Here is a 15,518-nt window from a genome sequence, read left to right on the forward strand (position 1 = left end):
TCAGTAGGCAAGATAAGAGTACTTAACTCAGCCACCAGCCAAATCTGCTAAGATCCAAATACAGTGAATCAGAAATACAAGTCCAAAATGGATTCAATCCTAAAAAGGTGCGCTGCAAACTCCAACTAGACAATGGGATGGGGGACTGTCCTTTTCCTTCCGAAGCGAACAAAGTTCCTTCTACAGATTAATTACTCCAAAAGACTTGGAATATGAAATTATCCATTGGGGATACAAATATTATATATTAAAATGAATGAATAAGAATAAGAATGAATGATTTACAATGAGAACGAGAGGCTTGCTCATATATCAAGCAAGTCTCTTCATGAAGAGTCATATATCATTTAGACATGCCTCTTCAACCTAACTACTAATTAACTAATCATTATTTACGATTATTATTGTTTACATTATTTTACATTATTTATATATATTTTATTTGTAACATTGCCTCCTTCCTCAAAAAACTTTGTCCTCAAAGCTTGTCGATGAAAAAGTCTTGATCTCTTTTTCGACTTTGAATGTCTCTCTCTCAGAATAATCATCTTCGTCGATACAAGCTGATATGATCTTCTAAGTGACAAACAAAATTGTCGCACTGAGAAAGGATCAGACCATCCTAGATTAATCTTCTGAGGAATATTCTGATCACTGCAATTTTGTAATGACTTGTCAGCATAAGACAAAATTGATGTTATGCCATTATTCTCTGGAACATCAATTTGTTGTTTCTGGTCTGAATGGTCCCGATACGTAGCTTGGTTGAGTTGTCTACTCTCATGATTCGGATGTCGATATGGAACTTTTTTGGTTTGACATTCCCTTATTAAGTGTGTGGAAATTTTTTGATTTACTTCAGGGGGTGATGTTGTTGAGTTCGTTACCAAACCTTCACTTGGGGTGTTTATCATCTGAACTGCAATATCCAAGCGTGTCTTTTCTTCAACTTGCTTGTCTTCTTCCTAAGTTGTGACTTTCACTGGATCGGTATTTGTTGTTTTGTCGTCAACTTGAATTCCTACATTTGATGCTTCCTTCTCGATAAGTTGTTGTACCTTGCTTTCTAATGACTTCTTATCCTTCTTAAGTTTTTTAATTTGCGTCAGTAATTTTTCACTATGGTTTTTAAGTCGAGAAACTTCTTCATTTTTGTCATCAGTGATTTTGTCAATTTCATTTTGCATATTTTGTAATATTTTTTTACCTTCTTGAGAAATTACTTTTGAAATATCTGATATATCTTCTCGCATTACTGAATTTGGTTTCAGTGTAACATCTTGGAGTGTTATTTTCTTCTTCTTGTGGTAAAATGTGAAAAACTTTTCTTTTTGTATTTAGAATAAAGGACCCTAGAGTTTCCATCCAGGGTGAGCCCAAAACAATGTCACTATCGTCAAAAAATAAGGTTTTCACGGTGAATTGTGAGGTAAAAGTATAATCTCCAATACTTAGGTGTAGATTGCTTATGTCGTATTGTTTGTCACATGTGTCAACAAAAATCGTTTCAACTATATTTGATTCAGGAATCACCAATTGGTTAGCACATTTAGGACTAACATAATTACTTCTTTCAGTAGGACTGATAGAGATTATGATATCTCTTCCTGCGAGTGATCCTTTGATTTTAAATAGTGTGTCAACACATTTACTAAAGGTTTTAGGAAATCTTCCCTCACTAGTTTCCATTTTGTGTTGATGTTTTTACGTAAACAATGTGTCAACTTGAGCTATTTTTATCATAAAATATCCCTTATTTATATAGATTTTTTCCCAAATATTCTCCTCTTTTAAATAGCCTTGACTCTACTAATTTCCTCTTAAATTTTTTTTTTTTTAATACAAAACCCTTTTTCTTTTTTTCATTTTTTTATAAATGTTAAATACTTTTTAACTATATACTTCTAAATATAACTTGAAACTTAAACCCTTTCCGTTTCTTAATTTATTTTTTTTAATTAATTTCTTTTATTATTTGTATCCACTTTTAATAAATACTCTTTTTAATACTTTATAAAATTCTTTTTATCGTTATAATCTCCAACTAACTGGGTCTATTAATTAATTTAATAAATTGATAATTTGTAAGGTTGGGACGCTTCGATTCAATTCAAAGTGGTCCTTATTACTGTTTGATTAGTCCTTTCTTACACCTGATTCAATTCAAAGTGAGCCTTTGATTGCTTCTTCTGGGTTGAACAATGTGGCAAGGTACAACCAGTTCCGTATGATTTTTTTTGGTACGGATTTGTATGGGTAGTACATGGAAGATATTATCACTCTACTCACGTGTTTTCCTCTTTACTATCATGCTTTTTTCTAGGTGGGAATTTGTGTAGATAGCCCACGATGTGTACGACTATGTATGGACAAGTACAAAAGCATTGGAAGAGAAATAAGCGCAAGAAATTACTCCTCTCATGAGGCTCGAGCAAGCATCAAGAAAAGTTTGAAGGGTAATTTGACCCTTGGTTTACAGGCGGCTCAGAGAACTACGACCGCGATGGGAACCTTGGCTAGGTTGAGAAGCCTGACAACGGTTAGAACCTAGCGTGGCAGCATTGACGTAAGGATGGAAATGGCGGTTGTAGAATGGTGGTTTGTTAGCGGTGGCCTTGACGATGTATGAAGATTAGTAGGCGACTTGTAGTCGTATGACATGTCTACAAGAAGAGTCGGAAGTCAAAGTACGCAATTTATACAGAGATGGAAGGCTCAATCGTGGTAGTTGCTGTCAAGGTTGTTGGGCTCGTCGGGCCTTGTTCTTCAGGGGGAACAAAAAAGTAATGCGTATGTTTTTTTCTTTTCTTTTTTTTTAATAATGTTTTGTTTTAAATTTTTGTTTTTTTAACTTTAATTTTTTTTAATTATTATTATTATGATTTTTTTTACAAACACTCTTTTTTTTGCTTCCTTTTATATGATAATTTTTTTTCCTTGTAATATATATATATATATATATATATATATATATATATATTATTATTATTATTATTATTATTATTATTATTATTATGATTTTTTTAATCATTATTATTATGATTTTTTTTTTTACAAACACTGGTTCTTTTTTGCTTCCTTTTATATGATAAAATTTTTTTTCCTTGTAATATATATATATTTTAAGTGGCCAAAGGCCTGAAAAATGGAGAATTTCCCAATGTGTAGTGAAACGCTTCAATTATGACAGCAACAAGGTTGATGATGATTGATGGCCAAGGGCCGGTGACCAGAGAACGAGTTCTGTGCAGCGGTGAAGAAGCCAAAGGATCGACTGCTCTGATACTAAATGAAGCGAACAAAGTTCCTTCTATAGATTAATTACTCCAAAAGACTTGGAATATGAAATTATCCATTGGGGATACAAATATTATATATTAAAATGAATGAATAAGAATAAGAATGAAAGATTTACAATGAGAACGAGAGGCTTGCTTATATATCAAGCAAGTGTCTCTTCATGAAGAGTCATGTTTTATTTAGACATGCCTCTTCAACCTAACTACTAATTAACTAATCATTATTTACGATTATTATTGTTTACATTATTTTACATTATTTTTATATATTTTATTTGTAACACCTTCTGAGAATTTGACAAAGTGGTAGACAGTTAAAGAGGAGACCACTTTCAATGTATAAAGATGATAAAGCCAAAAAATTTTCCAAGCAAGATGGTCAAGTGAAGGGCAGGTCATAATGAACATTCAAGTTGCACAAATAAAGTTAAATTAATTAGTGGTCCTTCAGCAATAGCTAACTAGACCTATGAAATGACCTGTAAAAATCACATTATATGTATATGTTACACAATAAGGAATGCAATACAAACAACATGAAATCACTGATACTAGTGCAGAAGATAAATTCAAACCTTGACAGCTGTTGCCAGAACAGGTATAAGATGGGCCTGTTTATCAATCTTAAATTCATCATTCACTGCCCTGCAGAAATCACAAAGCAAAACTCATCAGAAATCATAACCTCGACCCTAAGCATTTAAAAGTAAACTTCTTCATAAACATATTGCTTAAGCTATATCTTTCTTTCATGGGAGGGCATAGGAAGTATCAGAAATAAATTTGTAGTTTCAAGTTTGCCTCTCATGATCTGAAATTTTCCCTGGTGAAAAATCAAACCTGAGAAACAATGCAACAGTGATTTTGAAATCTCATGAAACGAATTAGTAATAGAGAGATCCCCAAAAATCTGAACCATCGCAACTAGGTCCAACCACCCTCCTCTTCTGGTCCAAAGATTAGAAGAACAGAGTAACAGTCGAGATAGACTCTAGACTCTAGAGATCTCTCACATGATATAGAATTCATCCAAAGCCAATAGATGGAAGATTTAGCATGATACAATGCAACATAAAACAGATCAAAGGAGCAACATGATGAAATGTACTGAGGCAACCTGCAGGAGATGATGTACAGCAGCATGTTTGTTGCATCACATTTACATTATCAAGCTTTGTGAAGAAACATAACATCTATAATGTCAAGTTACCTGTCCAAATGAATAGCAAGAGTTGGTATTCTAAGAATAGGTTCTTGGATTCTAACAAGTTCATGTGTGTATGAAACAGCACCATCAACGTTTCGCTTTACCATCACACGGCCGGCAACAGTCAAATCTCGATCAAACCAGGTGTGCCATAATCCACCCCCATACAGTTGAACACCTATTTCCAGAAATCCTCCTTTAATGACCTATATGCAAAGTTGCAAGTTGATGGTTAGCAAGGTTAATAGAGAATGCACTGGATACTATCATTTTATTTTAATTAATGTAACGAGTCAAAATGGGCACACTAAATTCTAGACAGTAATTGGCACACTTAATGGGAAAATATGGCATTATATAAAGAGAATGTGCTATTTTATAATTGTATTGATCTTATTAATTGTACCATTTCATTTCTTACATAAATTTGGAACTGAGACTCTGATTCTCAGGCTGCTTTATGGTCTCAAGCAAATTTCATGAAAAACATCTTGGGATTTTAAGACTGGTTTCTGGATACTATAAAAGGGCTGAGCTTTTAAACCAGCTGATTTATTTCTGGGATCAACTCTATTTAGCTTAACCAGTTAGAATGCAACCACATTGGGCAGATCTTTGATTAGTTATCTCTACGTTGAACCCCTTTCTTGCATTCACCCTACAGCTCATGTTCTGCACCATCCTAGAGCCATTTAGGCATAGAATCATATTGATAAAATGAAGAGAACTGTAAAGAACAATGTTCATATATTCACAAATATTCAGAATATCTGGACTATGTAATTACCTGTTATAGGACAAATAAGATTTATATATAAGAATGTTGAATGTACAAGAGATATGATTGGTTACAAATGAGGGCCCCATTTATATACCTAGGCAGGTGCCCCTTCGTGAACGGTCATGTCCTTTTAAGGCATGCCCTTTCATGACTAACTACACTTATTAATTATTATTTATTATTATTTATACATACTTATGTTCATAATATTGCCTTCCCTTTTAGAAGAGCTTTGTCCTCAAAGCTTATTCATGAAAAGTTTCTCATCTTTCTCAATTCTTGGAACTATCATCCTCGATGATAAAAGATGATATGAACTTGAGTGTGGTACAGAATTGTCACACTGTACAATGATCTAACATTGATCAAGTTCTAACCATCCCAAAGAATGAATACAAGTTGTCTTTACTATGTCTTAAGCTATGGTGTAAATTTGTACAATTTCTTTATGTATTGCTATATGTTCTAGACACTAAATAGGAAGTTTGTTTCCAGGTACATAGATGACAGAAAATACAAGGCCATATAAAGGTATGGTTGGCTTAATGGAAATGGCTAGGGTAGTTGATTTCCTCCCTCTTATCTACCTTTCGTGTTTCTTACCTTCAAGATGAAATTATTAGACATATGACATCACTTAATTCAGTGCCTATGTAAATGGTATTTTGTAGGGGACATCCTTAATATTTGCCTTGAGTAGTGGATCTATAAAAGACCCTCTGCACCAGTATACTTGTAGATCAAGCAACCAAACTAGGGTTATAACTTATAGTTATGCACATCAATTTAACTACTTGCTGCCCCCAAACCATTTTAAGATTGCCCTATGAAATTGTTATATGACTCCATTTCCCAAGCAAGGAAGGCACTAGTCTCCCTTTCATCCACCATTTCCCAAATCATCAAATCAGTTTCATTTTTCCTTTTTTGTATTATTGTTGCTAAGATTTCTTTACTTCTACTCCATATACACAAAGTGAGCTTAATAATCCATAAGGCAGCCTCCCTTGGTTAGGCTTCCATTTTCCCTAGCCTAAAGTGCAGGAGAGACTTGGTGAGGTGACAATGGCCAACCTCTGGATCCCCATAAGCTAGTAGCATCTTTGGAACTTTAATCTAAAGGAGCTAGTTTGTGAGGTAACAATTCATTCATTCTACATGCTACGTATGGCCAAATTTCATACATATATGGCTTTCAACACTTAGAGATGCAATTGCCCAACATTCTCATCTGTATTAATAATATTTACACATAAAAAACAAAATAATAACAAACAAACAAAAAGAAAAGTTAACTTGAAAGAAACAAGATCAAGTAACTAATTACAAGAAACAAGATCAAGAAACTACCTTTGAAGAAGGCTTAAGTCTCAGGCATGGACTATCTGTATGAGCACATACTATGCCAAACCCATTCCCTGCAGTGTACCTGCCAAAAATTACATAATTTAAAATCACAAGCAACAATACTAAATCTGAAGCATCGCTTCCCCTACAATGTATAAAATAAACATATTTATTTACTGTTAGCATTGATATATGATATGGCAAGAAAAAGGTATGAGATTAGGCAAGAAGCAATTGGAATGGAGGATGAGCTGGTTAGTTTTTCAAGGAACCCCATTGTGGGAGTCCAGATTTGGAGCTCTCCGATAGGTGATAGAGGTTTGTATTCAGCTAGGTTGGAGGACCCTCTAATCAGCAATAAGGGAAAAGTGCTTGAATCACTTGTAACCTTAGGTTGTGCATTCAAAGAGGACCTTCCACTTAGTGTTGGAACAAATCTCGATGCTGTCAAGGATGCTATTGGGTAGGTTCAGGCCCCGTATGTACCTGTGTCCATTGGCTTGGTTTGCAACGTCAAAAGTGTTGATTTTTCAGGATTTCCTAGACTGATAATTACTTCCAATGATATTTTCATTATTTATCTTGTGTCACTTCATCATTAAGCAATTATACAAAGGAAATCTTCAACATTAAACAATAATTATTAATAACAGTAGAAACATGAAGAGACAGCCAAAGACAAGAGACACAAAATTTATCCTGGGAAAACCCCAAACCAGGGGAAAAACCCAGCTAGCATTTTCTTTGGAGAATTGTCCAATTCGATCAAAATGTACATCTGATTTTCCAGTCAAAACATTATCCCATTGACGGTACCAAATTCCATGTCAAACCAAGTCAATAGAAAGCAAAAGTCAAACTTCTGCTCACAAGTCAAATCTGGTTAAAGACACCGAAATTCAGCATTCTGCTGCTCCTGGACAACTGAGGTCAAGCAGCTGAATTTCACCGCAGCTGCTCCACAGGAAAATTTCATTCAAACTGCCCAGTTTGACCTGCAGTCAAAGCCAGTCAACAAGTGCAGTCAACATCCAGTTTTTTGCTTCAAAGATTCAGTCAACATCAAGTCAAAGATGCTCAGAATATTCGTCCATGAATCAGGCAAACATTCCAAGTCAAAGCAGCCAGAATATGCCAAGGTCAAAGCAGGTCAAACATAGATAAGACAGTCAAACTTCGCTAGTTAAAGAGTCTTCTTAGTTTGCACGTGTGAACAGAAATATTCCTGTTGTTGTGATCTGAGTTGTTAAAGTGATGATTAAATGAAGAGGACAAGCTTTCTATATATATGAGTTTAATCAAGTCGACTTATAGCCCAAAGGGTCAAGCCCCTTTAAGTGGTGGGGCCGACCTGTCCAACATGGAGCCTACATGAACCTTAAAATAAAATTAATTTTTCTTTTGACTTGTTGACTTCAATACAAACTGCAGCTACAAAATTTCAACACTCCCTCTTAGCTAGGGAGGTATTTCTCCTAGACTTCCATAAATGTACATATGATGAATAAAATTTCTCCATTCCAAGAAAAGATTTGAAAGTCTTAGGATAATATAGAGGAACTAGTCATCCACTAGTCCAAGGTCACCAGTCTACCAAGTCATTGCTTGGAGTCTTGCAAGAATCCCACCTAACCCATAGTGAGAGTATACCAGCATCAGCATCGAATAGAGGAACTAGTCACCCACTAGTCCTAGGGTCGCCAATGCAACAAGTCGTCACTTGGAGACATGTCAGTAACCCCGCCTAACCAAAGGTGACCTGGGGCCCATTTACCATTCCCACATGTTGTCACATGTCATGAATGCTAAATACCTGCCCAATGCAATGAGGCACAAGCTCAACCCACTAGCCAAAGCCCATGGCAATATGGTCAAAAATCCATGACTGGGGGAGCAATCCAAGCCTTGATTCTTATTGAGCCAATCCTTTTGCAAACAATACCCCCTTATCTCATGCATAGTAGAGTAGGGCCTTTGAAGCCTTTTCCAACAGCATGTATGGCATCAAACATAGGCTCATAATATGGTGAACGGGAAGCATTGAAGGGGATATCAGCATTATACCACCATCTACATATGTAATCACAAGCAGTCTCCCTCAAGTCTTTCTTCCAATGGTCATCTAAAGTGGGTTGGAAAGTTCTACTAGCTTGAGGACCATGTGCATCTGATGGAGAGGAGGGTGTGTGTTAAAATTGGCAACTAGGGCCAAACTCCATGTGGGTCATCTTATTAATGGAAGCTGATATTTTTCTTGGATCCCTCTCATCGAGAGGTGTAGGATTGATCTAAAGATCATTTCATTCCGATAAGTATTCATTGAGATATGAATTTATTTGTGTTATGGGACAATTCGTCAAGGTCGGCTAGCAACCAAATAAACCCCACTTGTGCTCAACGTTTTCGTATAAATAGAGGTGGCCTTCAAGCCATTTCAACATACTTGAGATCTCTTCCTCTCTACTTGTCTTTGGGTTTTAGTAGGAGGAGATATCCTAAGGGATAATGCTACCCTAATCTAGAGGGCAAAAGCCGGAACTGCCGGGAACTGACGAAACTGTCGGGAACTGACGGAACTGTCGGGAACAGCTAGAACAACCGAACTGCCAAAACTTTCAGAACTGTCGAAAACTGTCGGGAACAGTCGGAACAACCGGAACTGTCGTGAACTGCCGAAGCTGTCGGAACTGCCGGAACTATCGAGAACTGTCGGGAACAGCCGGAACATCCGAAACTGCTGGGACTGTCGGGAACTATCGGAACGAACAGTCGAACTGCCAGAACTGCTGGAACTGTCGGGAACAGCCGGAACTGCTGGAATTGCCGGAACTGCCAGGAACTACTGGGAACTGCCGAAAGAGACGAAACTGCCGGGAACTGCCGAGAATTGCCAGAACTGCTGGAACAGTCGGAATTGCCAGAACTGTCGGTAACTGTCGAAGCATTTGTCTGCGAAGGAGAGCAGCATGCAAGGGACAGCTAACTAACATTGGGACAGTTGTATGGTACTTAGCAGCAAATACACCAAGCATGCAATGTTATAGCTAATATGCAAGGGACAACTAGCATGCAACAGCAAGCATGCTAAGGACAACAAGCATGCTAGGGACAACAAGCAAGCAAGGTGCAGCCAGAGCATAGGTCAGTACGGCAACATGGTGTAGCAATGGCACATAATGCAGTACAGTGATGGGTACAGTCATGATTAATGAAGCGTGATGAGATGCAACATAGTGATGATGGGTGCAGCATGGTGCAACGCGGTGAGGTGCAACATGATGATGAAATGCAGCACAACGATAGGTGAAGGAGTCACCTTGGAGAATTAGTTGAAGCAGCATGTCTTCAACTGATCTCATGTATCATCTTCTTAGAGATGATCTTTGCTCTTATCTAGATAGGTCAAAGTGTTGACTTTTGTTGTAAACGTACTATCTCTCTCTCTCTCTCTCTGCTGAACTATTGAAGAACATATAAGAAGATTTAATCAAGGGTTTCCCCACATTGGGGTTTGTCCCTGGCTAGCACCACATCTTGTGTCCTCTTGTCTTGGCTTGCCTTCTGCAACTTATGTTTATGTTCTATCTGCAATTTACTTTAATGCTAATGTGATTGCTCATCTGGAAAAGATATTGAGCTAACTGTGAAAATTGAAATAAATTGCTCTAAGCATAGAACATACCTAATAGTAACATGGTATCAAAGCAGAGGTGAAGACAATGCCCAAGCAAGAGTGAAAGAGCAATCATCAAAGACAATTGGGAAAGGACAAAAGGATCAGTGGATTCCTCATCCCTCTTCAAATTCACCAAGGGTGAAGTCAAAGCAGAGAATATTATCAAAATGGCGCAACAGAATTTTCTGATGGCCTACCTAAAGATCACTTCAATGGGAAGTCTAGATATAAGCGTGGAAGGAAAGGCAGATGCCTTGGTTGCAATAAGTTAGGCCATTATGTGAAGGAGTGTCCGAATGGCAGAGACACATCTCTTGATGAAGATAACAATCATTCTAGGGACATCTTCAATGATCAAAGGAATGACAGGTAATGCAAGTCATCAAGGAAATGGCTGACTCTTCAAAGAAAGCAAGGAACCCCAGGTATGAAGAATCAAATGTTGTTTTTGATAAGATAAAGAAGCGTTATCTTGTATTGGCCCTCTCCTTCAAATTCTTTGGGAATATGGCTTATCGATTGTAGTGCTTCAAGGCACTTCATCAGATAGAAGGGTGCACTCTCTAATTTGGTAGAGATGGAAACAATCGTGGGATTATAATTGGAGCCGATGCCACTTATCCCGGAAAGGGTGTAGGGAATGTTACCCCTCAATTGAATGAGGGTAACTCGATTCATTTACAGAATCTCTTTTATGTACCTGATCGCAAGAAGAGCCTGGTGTCCATTTCAGCAATGGAAGTCAAAGGTTACAAGGTGGAACTCATAGATGGAAAGGTACGTCTTTGAAAATAGAATTTTCAAAGATGTTTTTGACCTCAGGGTTGTATCAAGTTGTAGGAAGTCCACTGGGGACCATGTCCATTGACACATAGCACCAGAGGTCTATGAGTCAAATAGTGACAGGGATGCCTGAATTCAAAAAGAGCACGAAAGTACATGTCTGAGATGTACCGAAGGAAAATCTTACAAGGGGACCATTCCCCTCATGTAGCAGGTCCACAAGTTTGGAACAACCTGAGGGGTTTGAGATTGATGATCAGGAATCTCACGTATGCAGGTGGAAGAAAGCCCTCTATGGCTTGAAGCAAAACTCCCTGGGCATAGTATGAGAGGATTGATAGCTGTCAGATGAAGCTAAGATTCACTAAGAGTGAAGCCGATCCAAACCATTGTTTGAAGGTTGTGGATGATAAACCTCTCATACCAGCACCTTATGAGGACGACCTATTTCTGACAGGTGCAGACCCTCTCATTTGCAAAAGTAAGAGGGAGTTGGATTCCGGATGTGGAATGATAAACTGCAAGCCTGTGACTACCTCGAGGATCTTAACTTTCAGAAGTTATATGGTAGTGATGTTGGACTAGATTTGGAAAATGCCTCTGAGTTTCATAAACTCATTCGCGTTGATGTTCTTGGTGAACTTCCGTCCGGACATATGTTTTGCAGTTAGCATGGTGAGCTCATATTTGGTTGAGCCTCACTGGATTGGTGCCAAGAATCTTCTGAGATATCTTCGGGGCACAATCTCTCATGGATTGAGATACACTGCTAGAAATATGAAACTGCATGATTATTCGAATGTTGACTAGGCAGGCAGTGTGGAGGATCACTAGAGCACTTCTCAGTGCTGGTTCTCTTTGGATTCTGCTTCGATATCATGGATGAGCAGGAAGCAAAAGTCGGTTGCTATAAGCACCGCCGAGACCGAATACATAGCTACGAGTATGATCTCGTGTGAAGCTGCATGGTTGCAGAAGCTCTTAAGTGAGTTGTTTGTACACATGATGAATAACACTGTGATTCTCTGTGACAACCAAAGGGGGGATTAGATTATTGAGGAATGCCGTATTCGATGATTGCTCCAGCAGATAGACATCAGATACTGCCTTATCTGGGATATGGTAAGTCGATGAGCGAGGAGGCTCCATCGCATTGAGACTGATGTGCAGGTCGCAGACATTTTGTCAAAGCCCCGGGGAAAGTTCAAATCTGTGACTTTCCCGAACGACTTGGAGTCGTTGAGAGACCTTCTTATAAGGGTCCTGCATGTTGCATGCATTGAGCTTTGGGAGCTCTAGGGGGCTTGGGGTACTTACTGGAGCAACATACAACCACAAGGCGACTCACCCTCCCCTGGTGGTGTGTTATGTACAAGATGACAGGTTCAACCTTCCCCTGTGATACCCCATGGCAACTGTGGAACAAGATGATTAGTTCTCCTGTGGGTCGGGATGATTAGTTCTCCCATGGCAACTGTGGAACAAGATGATTAGTTCTCCTATCGACAGGGATGATTAGTTCTCCCGTGGCAACTATGGAACAGGATGATTAGTTCTCCTGTGGGTCAGGATGATTAGTTCTCCCATGGCAACTATGGAATAGGATGATTAGTTCTCCTGTGGGCCGGGATGATTAGTTCTCTCGTGGCAACTATGGAACAGGATGATTAGTTCTCCTGTGGGCCAGGACGATTAGTTCTCCCGTGGCAACTGTGGAACAAGATGATTAGTTCTCTTGTGGGTCGGGATGATTAGTTCTCCCGTGGCAACTGTGGAACAGAATGATTAGTTCTCCTGTGGGTCGAGATGATTAGTTCTCCCGTGGCAACTGTCAAACAAGGTAATTAGTTCTCCTGTGGGTCGGGATGATTAGTTCTCCCGTGGCGACTATGGGGCAGGATGATTCGTTCTCCTGTGCACAGGATGATTAGTTCTCATGTCGAGGCATCCTACCCATGCAGTCTGGGACTCATGGGAAGTACCTCTCATCCGATCAATGAGCAGGGAAATGAGGTTAGGGACCATAGTAGTACTATTGATGGACGCATCGATGTATCTATCATACTCCCTATGCTAGGATGACCTCTATTAATCTACGATCAATGAAACTGATATGGGTTCAATATGAGTGGTTTGAGACACTCTCTTGTGATATTGATCTTGGATCAATAAAGCTGACTTCAGGCCAGTAAGAGTGATGTGACACACTCTCTTTAGATGAAACTGACTTCGGGTCAATAGAGAATGGTATGAGACATTCTCGATCAATTCTTCTTCTTCATGGTTCAACAAAGCAGAGCAATGCAGGGCACTGATGGCAGAGATAGTACAGTCAAACATATGGATCAGCGAATGGAGTTCTCCCTAGTTGAGAGGGAGTGTTAAAATTGGCAACTAGGGCCAAACTCCATGTGGGTCATCTTATTAATGGAAGCTGATATTTTTCTTAGATCCCTCTCATCGAGAGGTGTAGGATTGATCTAAAGATCATCCGATTCCGATAAGTATTCATGGAGATATGAATTTATTTGTGTTATGGGACAATTCGTCAAGGTCGGCCAGCAACCAAATAAACCCCACTTGTGCTCAACGTTTTAGTATAAATAGAGGTGGCCTTCAAGTCATTTCAACACACTTGGGATCTCTTCCTCTCTACTTGTCTTTGGGTTTTAGTAGGAGGAGAGATCCTAAGGGGTAACATTGCCCTAATCTAGAGGGCAGAAGCAGGAACTACCGAGAATTGACGAAATTGTCGGGAACTGACGGAACCGCAGGGAATAGCTGAAACAGCTGGAATAACCGAAACTGTCGGAACTGCCGGAAACTGCTAGGAACAGTCGAAACAGCCGAAACTGTCATGAATTGTCGGAACTGCCAATACATTCGGAACTGTTGGGCACTGCGAGAACGAACAGTGGAACTGACGGAACTGACGGGAACAGCCGAAAACAGCTGAAACTGAGGGAACAGCCGGAACTGTCGGAACTGTCGGGCACTGTCGAAGCATCTGTCTCCGAAGGAGCGCAGCACGCAAGGGACAGCACTAACATTGGGACACTTGTATGGTACTTAGCAGCAAATACACCAAGCATGCAATGTTATAGCTAGCATGCAAGGGACAACTAGCATGCAACAGCAAGCATGCTAAGGAAAACAAGCATGCTAAGGACAACAAGCAAGCAAGGTGCAGCCAGAGCATAGTTTAGTACGGCAACATGGTGTAGCAATGGCACATAATGCAGTACAGTGATGGGTACAGTCATGATTAATGAAGCATGATGAGATGCAGCATAGCGATGATGGATGCAGCATGGTGCAGCGCAGTGAGGTGCAGCATGATGACGAAATGCAACACAACGATAGGTGAAGTAGTCACCTTGGAGAATTAGTTGAAGCAGCATGTCTTCAACTGATCTCATGTATCATCTTCTTAGAGATGATCTTTGCTCTTATCTAGATAAGTCAAAGTGTTGACTTTTGTTGTAAACATACTATCTCTCTCTCTCTCTCTGTTGAACTATTGAAGTATAAGAAGAATTGATCAAGGGTTTCCCCACATTGGAGTTTGTCACTGGCTAGCGCCACATCTTGTGTCCTCTTGTCTTGGCTTGTCTTCTGCAATTTATGTTTATGTTCTATCTGCAGTTTACTTTAATGCTGATGTAATTGCTAATCTGGAAAAGATATTGAGCTAACTGTGAAAATTGAAATAAATTGCTCTAAGCATAGAACATACCTAAAATTAACAGTGTGACAGTGAAATAACTTTTGATATTCATATCACCCTTTATCATTTTACCCTTACCCTTTTCTTGAATAGACTCCAAAGAGGGAGGAACATATCGGAAGGGGTTGGATGCAACAGTACAAGGGATAGAGGAAGAACCCTCAAAATCAAAATGGGGGTTGGTAGCCAACATTTTTTGTATACTCCTCTTCCTCCCAATTTCAACCTCTAACTCTTTTTGCCTAGCCTTTTCTTCTTTAAAATTCTCAAAGTTGGCTAACAATTCCTTCCTAATCTCCCCAATTTCATCTAAATCACATGGAGTAATTTGGCCTCTAATCCCCGCCAAGTGTTGTTTCAGCCTATTAATTCCCCTAGGACCTTCCTTAATTTTTCTATGGCAAAATTTGCAATGCATCTGACTATCAACCATTTCAACATATGCCCAAGAAGCATCTTTCACTCTAGGTGCCATTTTTTGACTTGGAAATGAAAGCAAAAAAATTGAAAATGAAAATGAAAACAAAAAAAATAGCATTACTTCAATGTTCATTCTTTCACAAAAAACACTCTTTTCAATTTCCAGATTTGTAGATAAAAATTAATAAGCAAAAACAAATTTTTACAAGTGAAAAAAAATACTTCTAAGCACAAACTGCCTCTTCAAGGTTGCTCCAGCAAACCAACTCCTGAATGCT

General features: G+C 38.8%; 1 protein-coding gene across 2 annotated transcripts in view; it reads right to left on the bottom strand.

Annotated features, from left to right (window-relative positions):
• The window catches only part of LOC149151653 (putative aspartyl aminopeptidase), a 134,011-nt gene that overhangs the window by 105,640 nt on the left and 12,853 nt on the right, over positions 1–15,518 (bottom strand). For both annotated transcript variants that reach the window (XM_089445733.1, XM_089445734.1), the window contains exons 3-5: positions 6,638–6,716; positions 4,510–4,712; positions 3,875–3,944 (exon numbers count right to left, since the gene is read on the bottom strand). In XM_089445733.1, coding sequence (XP_089301859.1) covers positions 3,875–3,944; positions 4,510–4,712; positions 6,638–6,716 — 352 coding nt within the window. The remainder of the gene's footprint in view (positions 1–3,874; positions 3,945–4,509; positions 4,713–6,637; positions 6,717–15,518) is intronic.

The sequence above is a fragment of the Pinus tabuliformis genome, chromosome 9 (genome assembly GCF_031772625.1).
Source record: "Pinus tabuliformis cultivar Carrire ecotype Pingquan chromosome 9, CPIR1, whole genome shotgun sequence".
NCBI lineage: Eukaryota > Viridiplantae > Streptophyta > Pinopsida > Pinales > Pinaceae > Pinus > Pinus tabuliformis.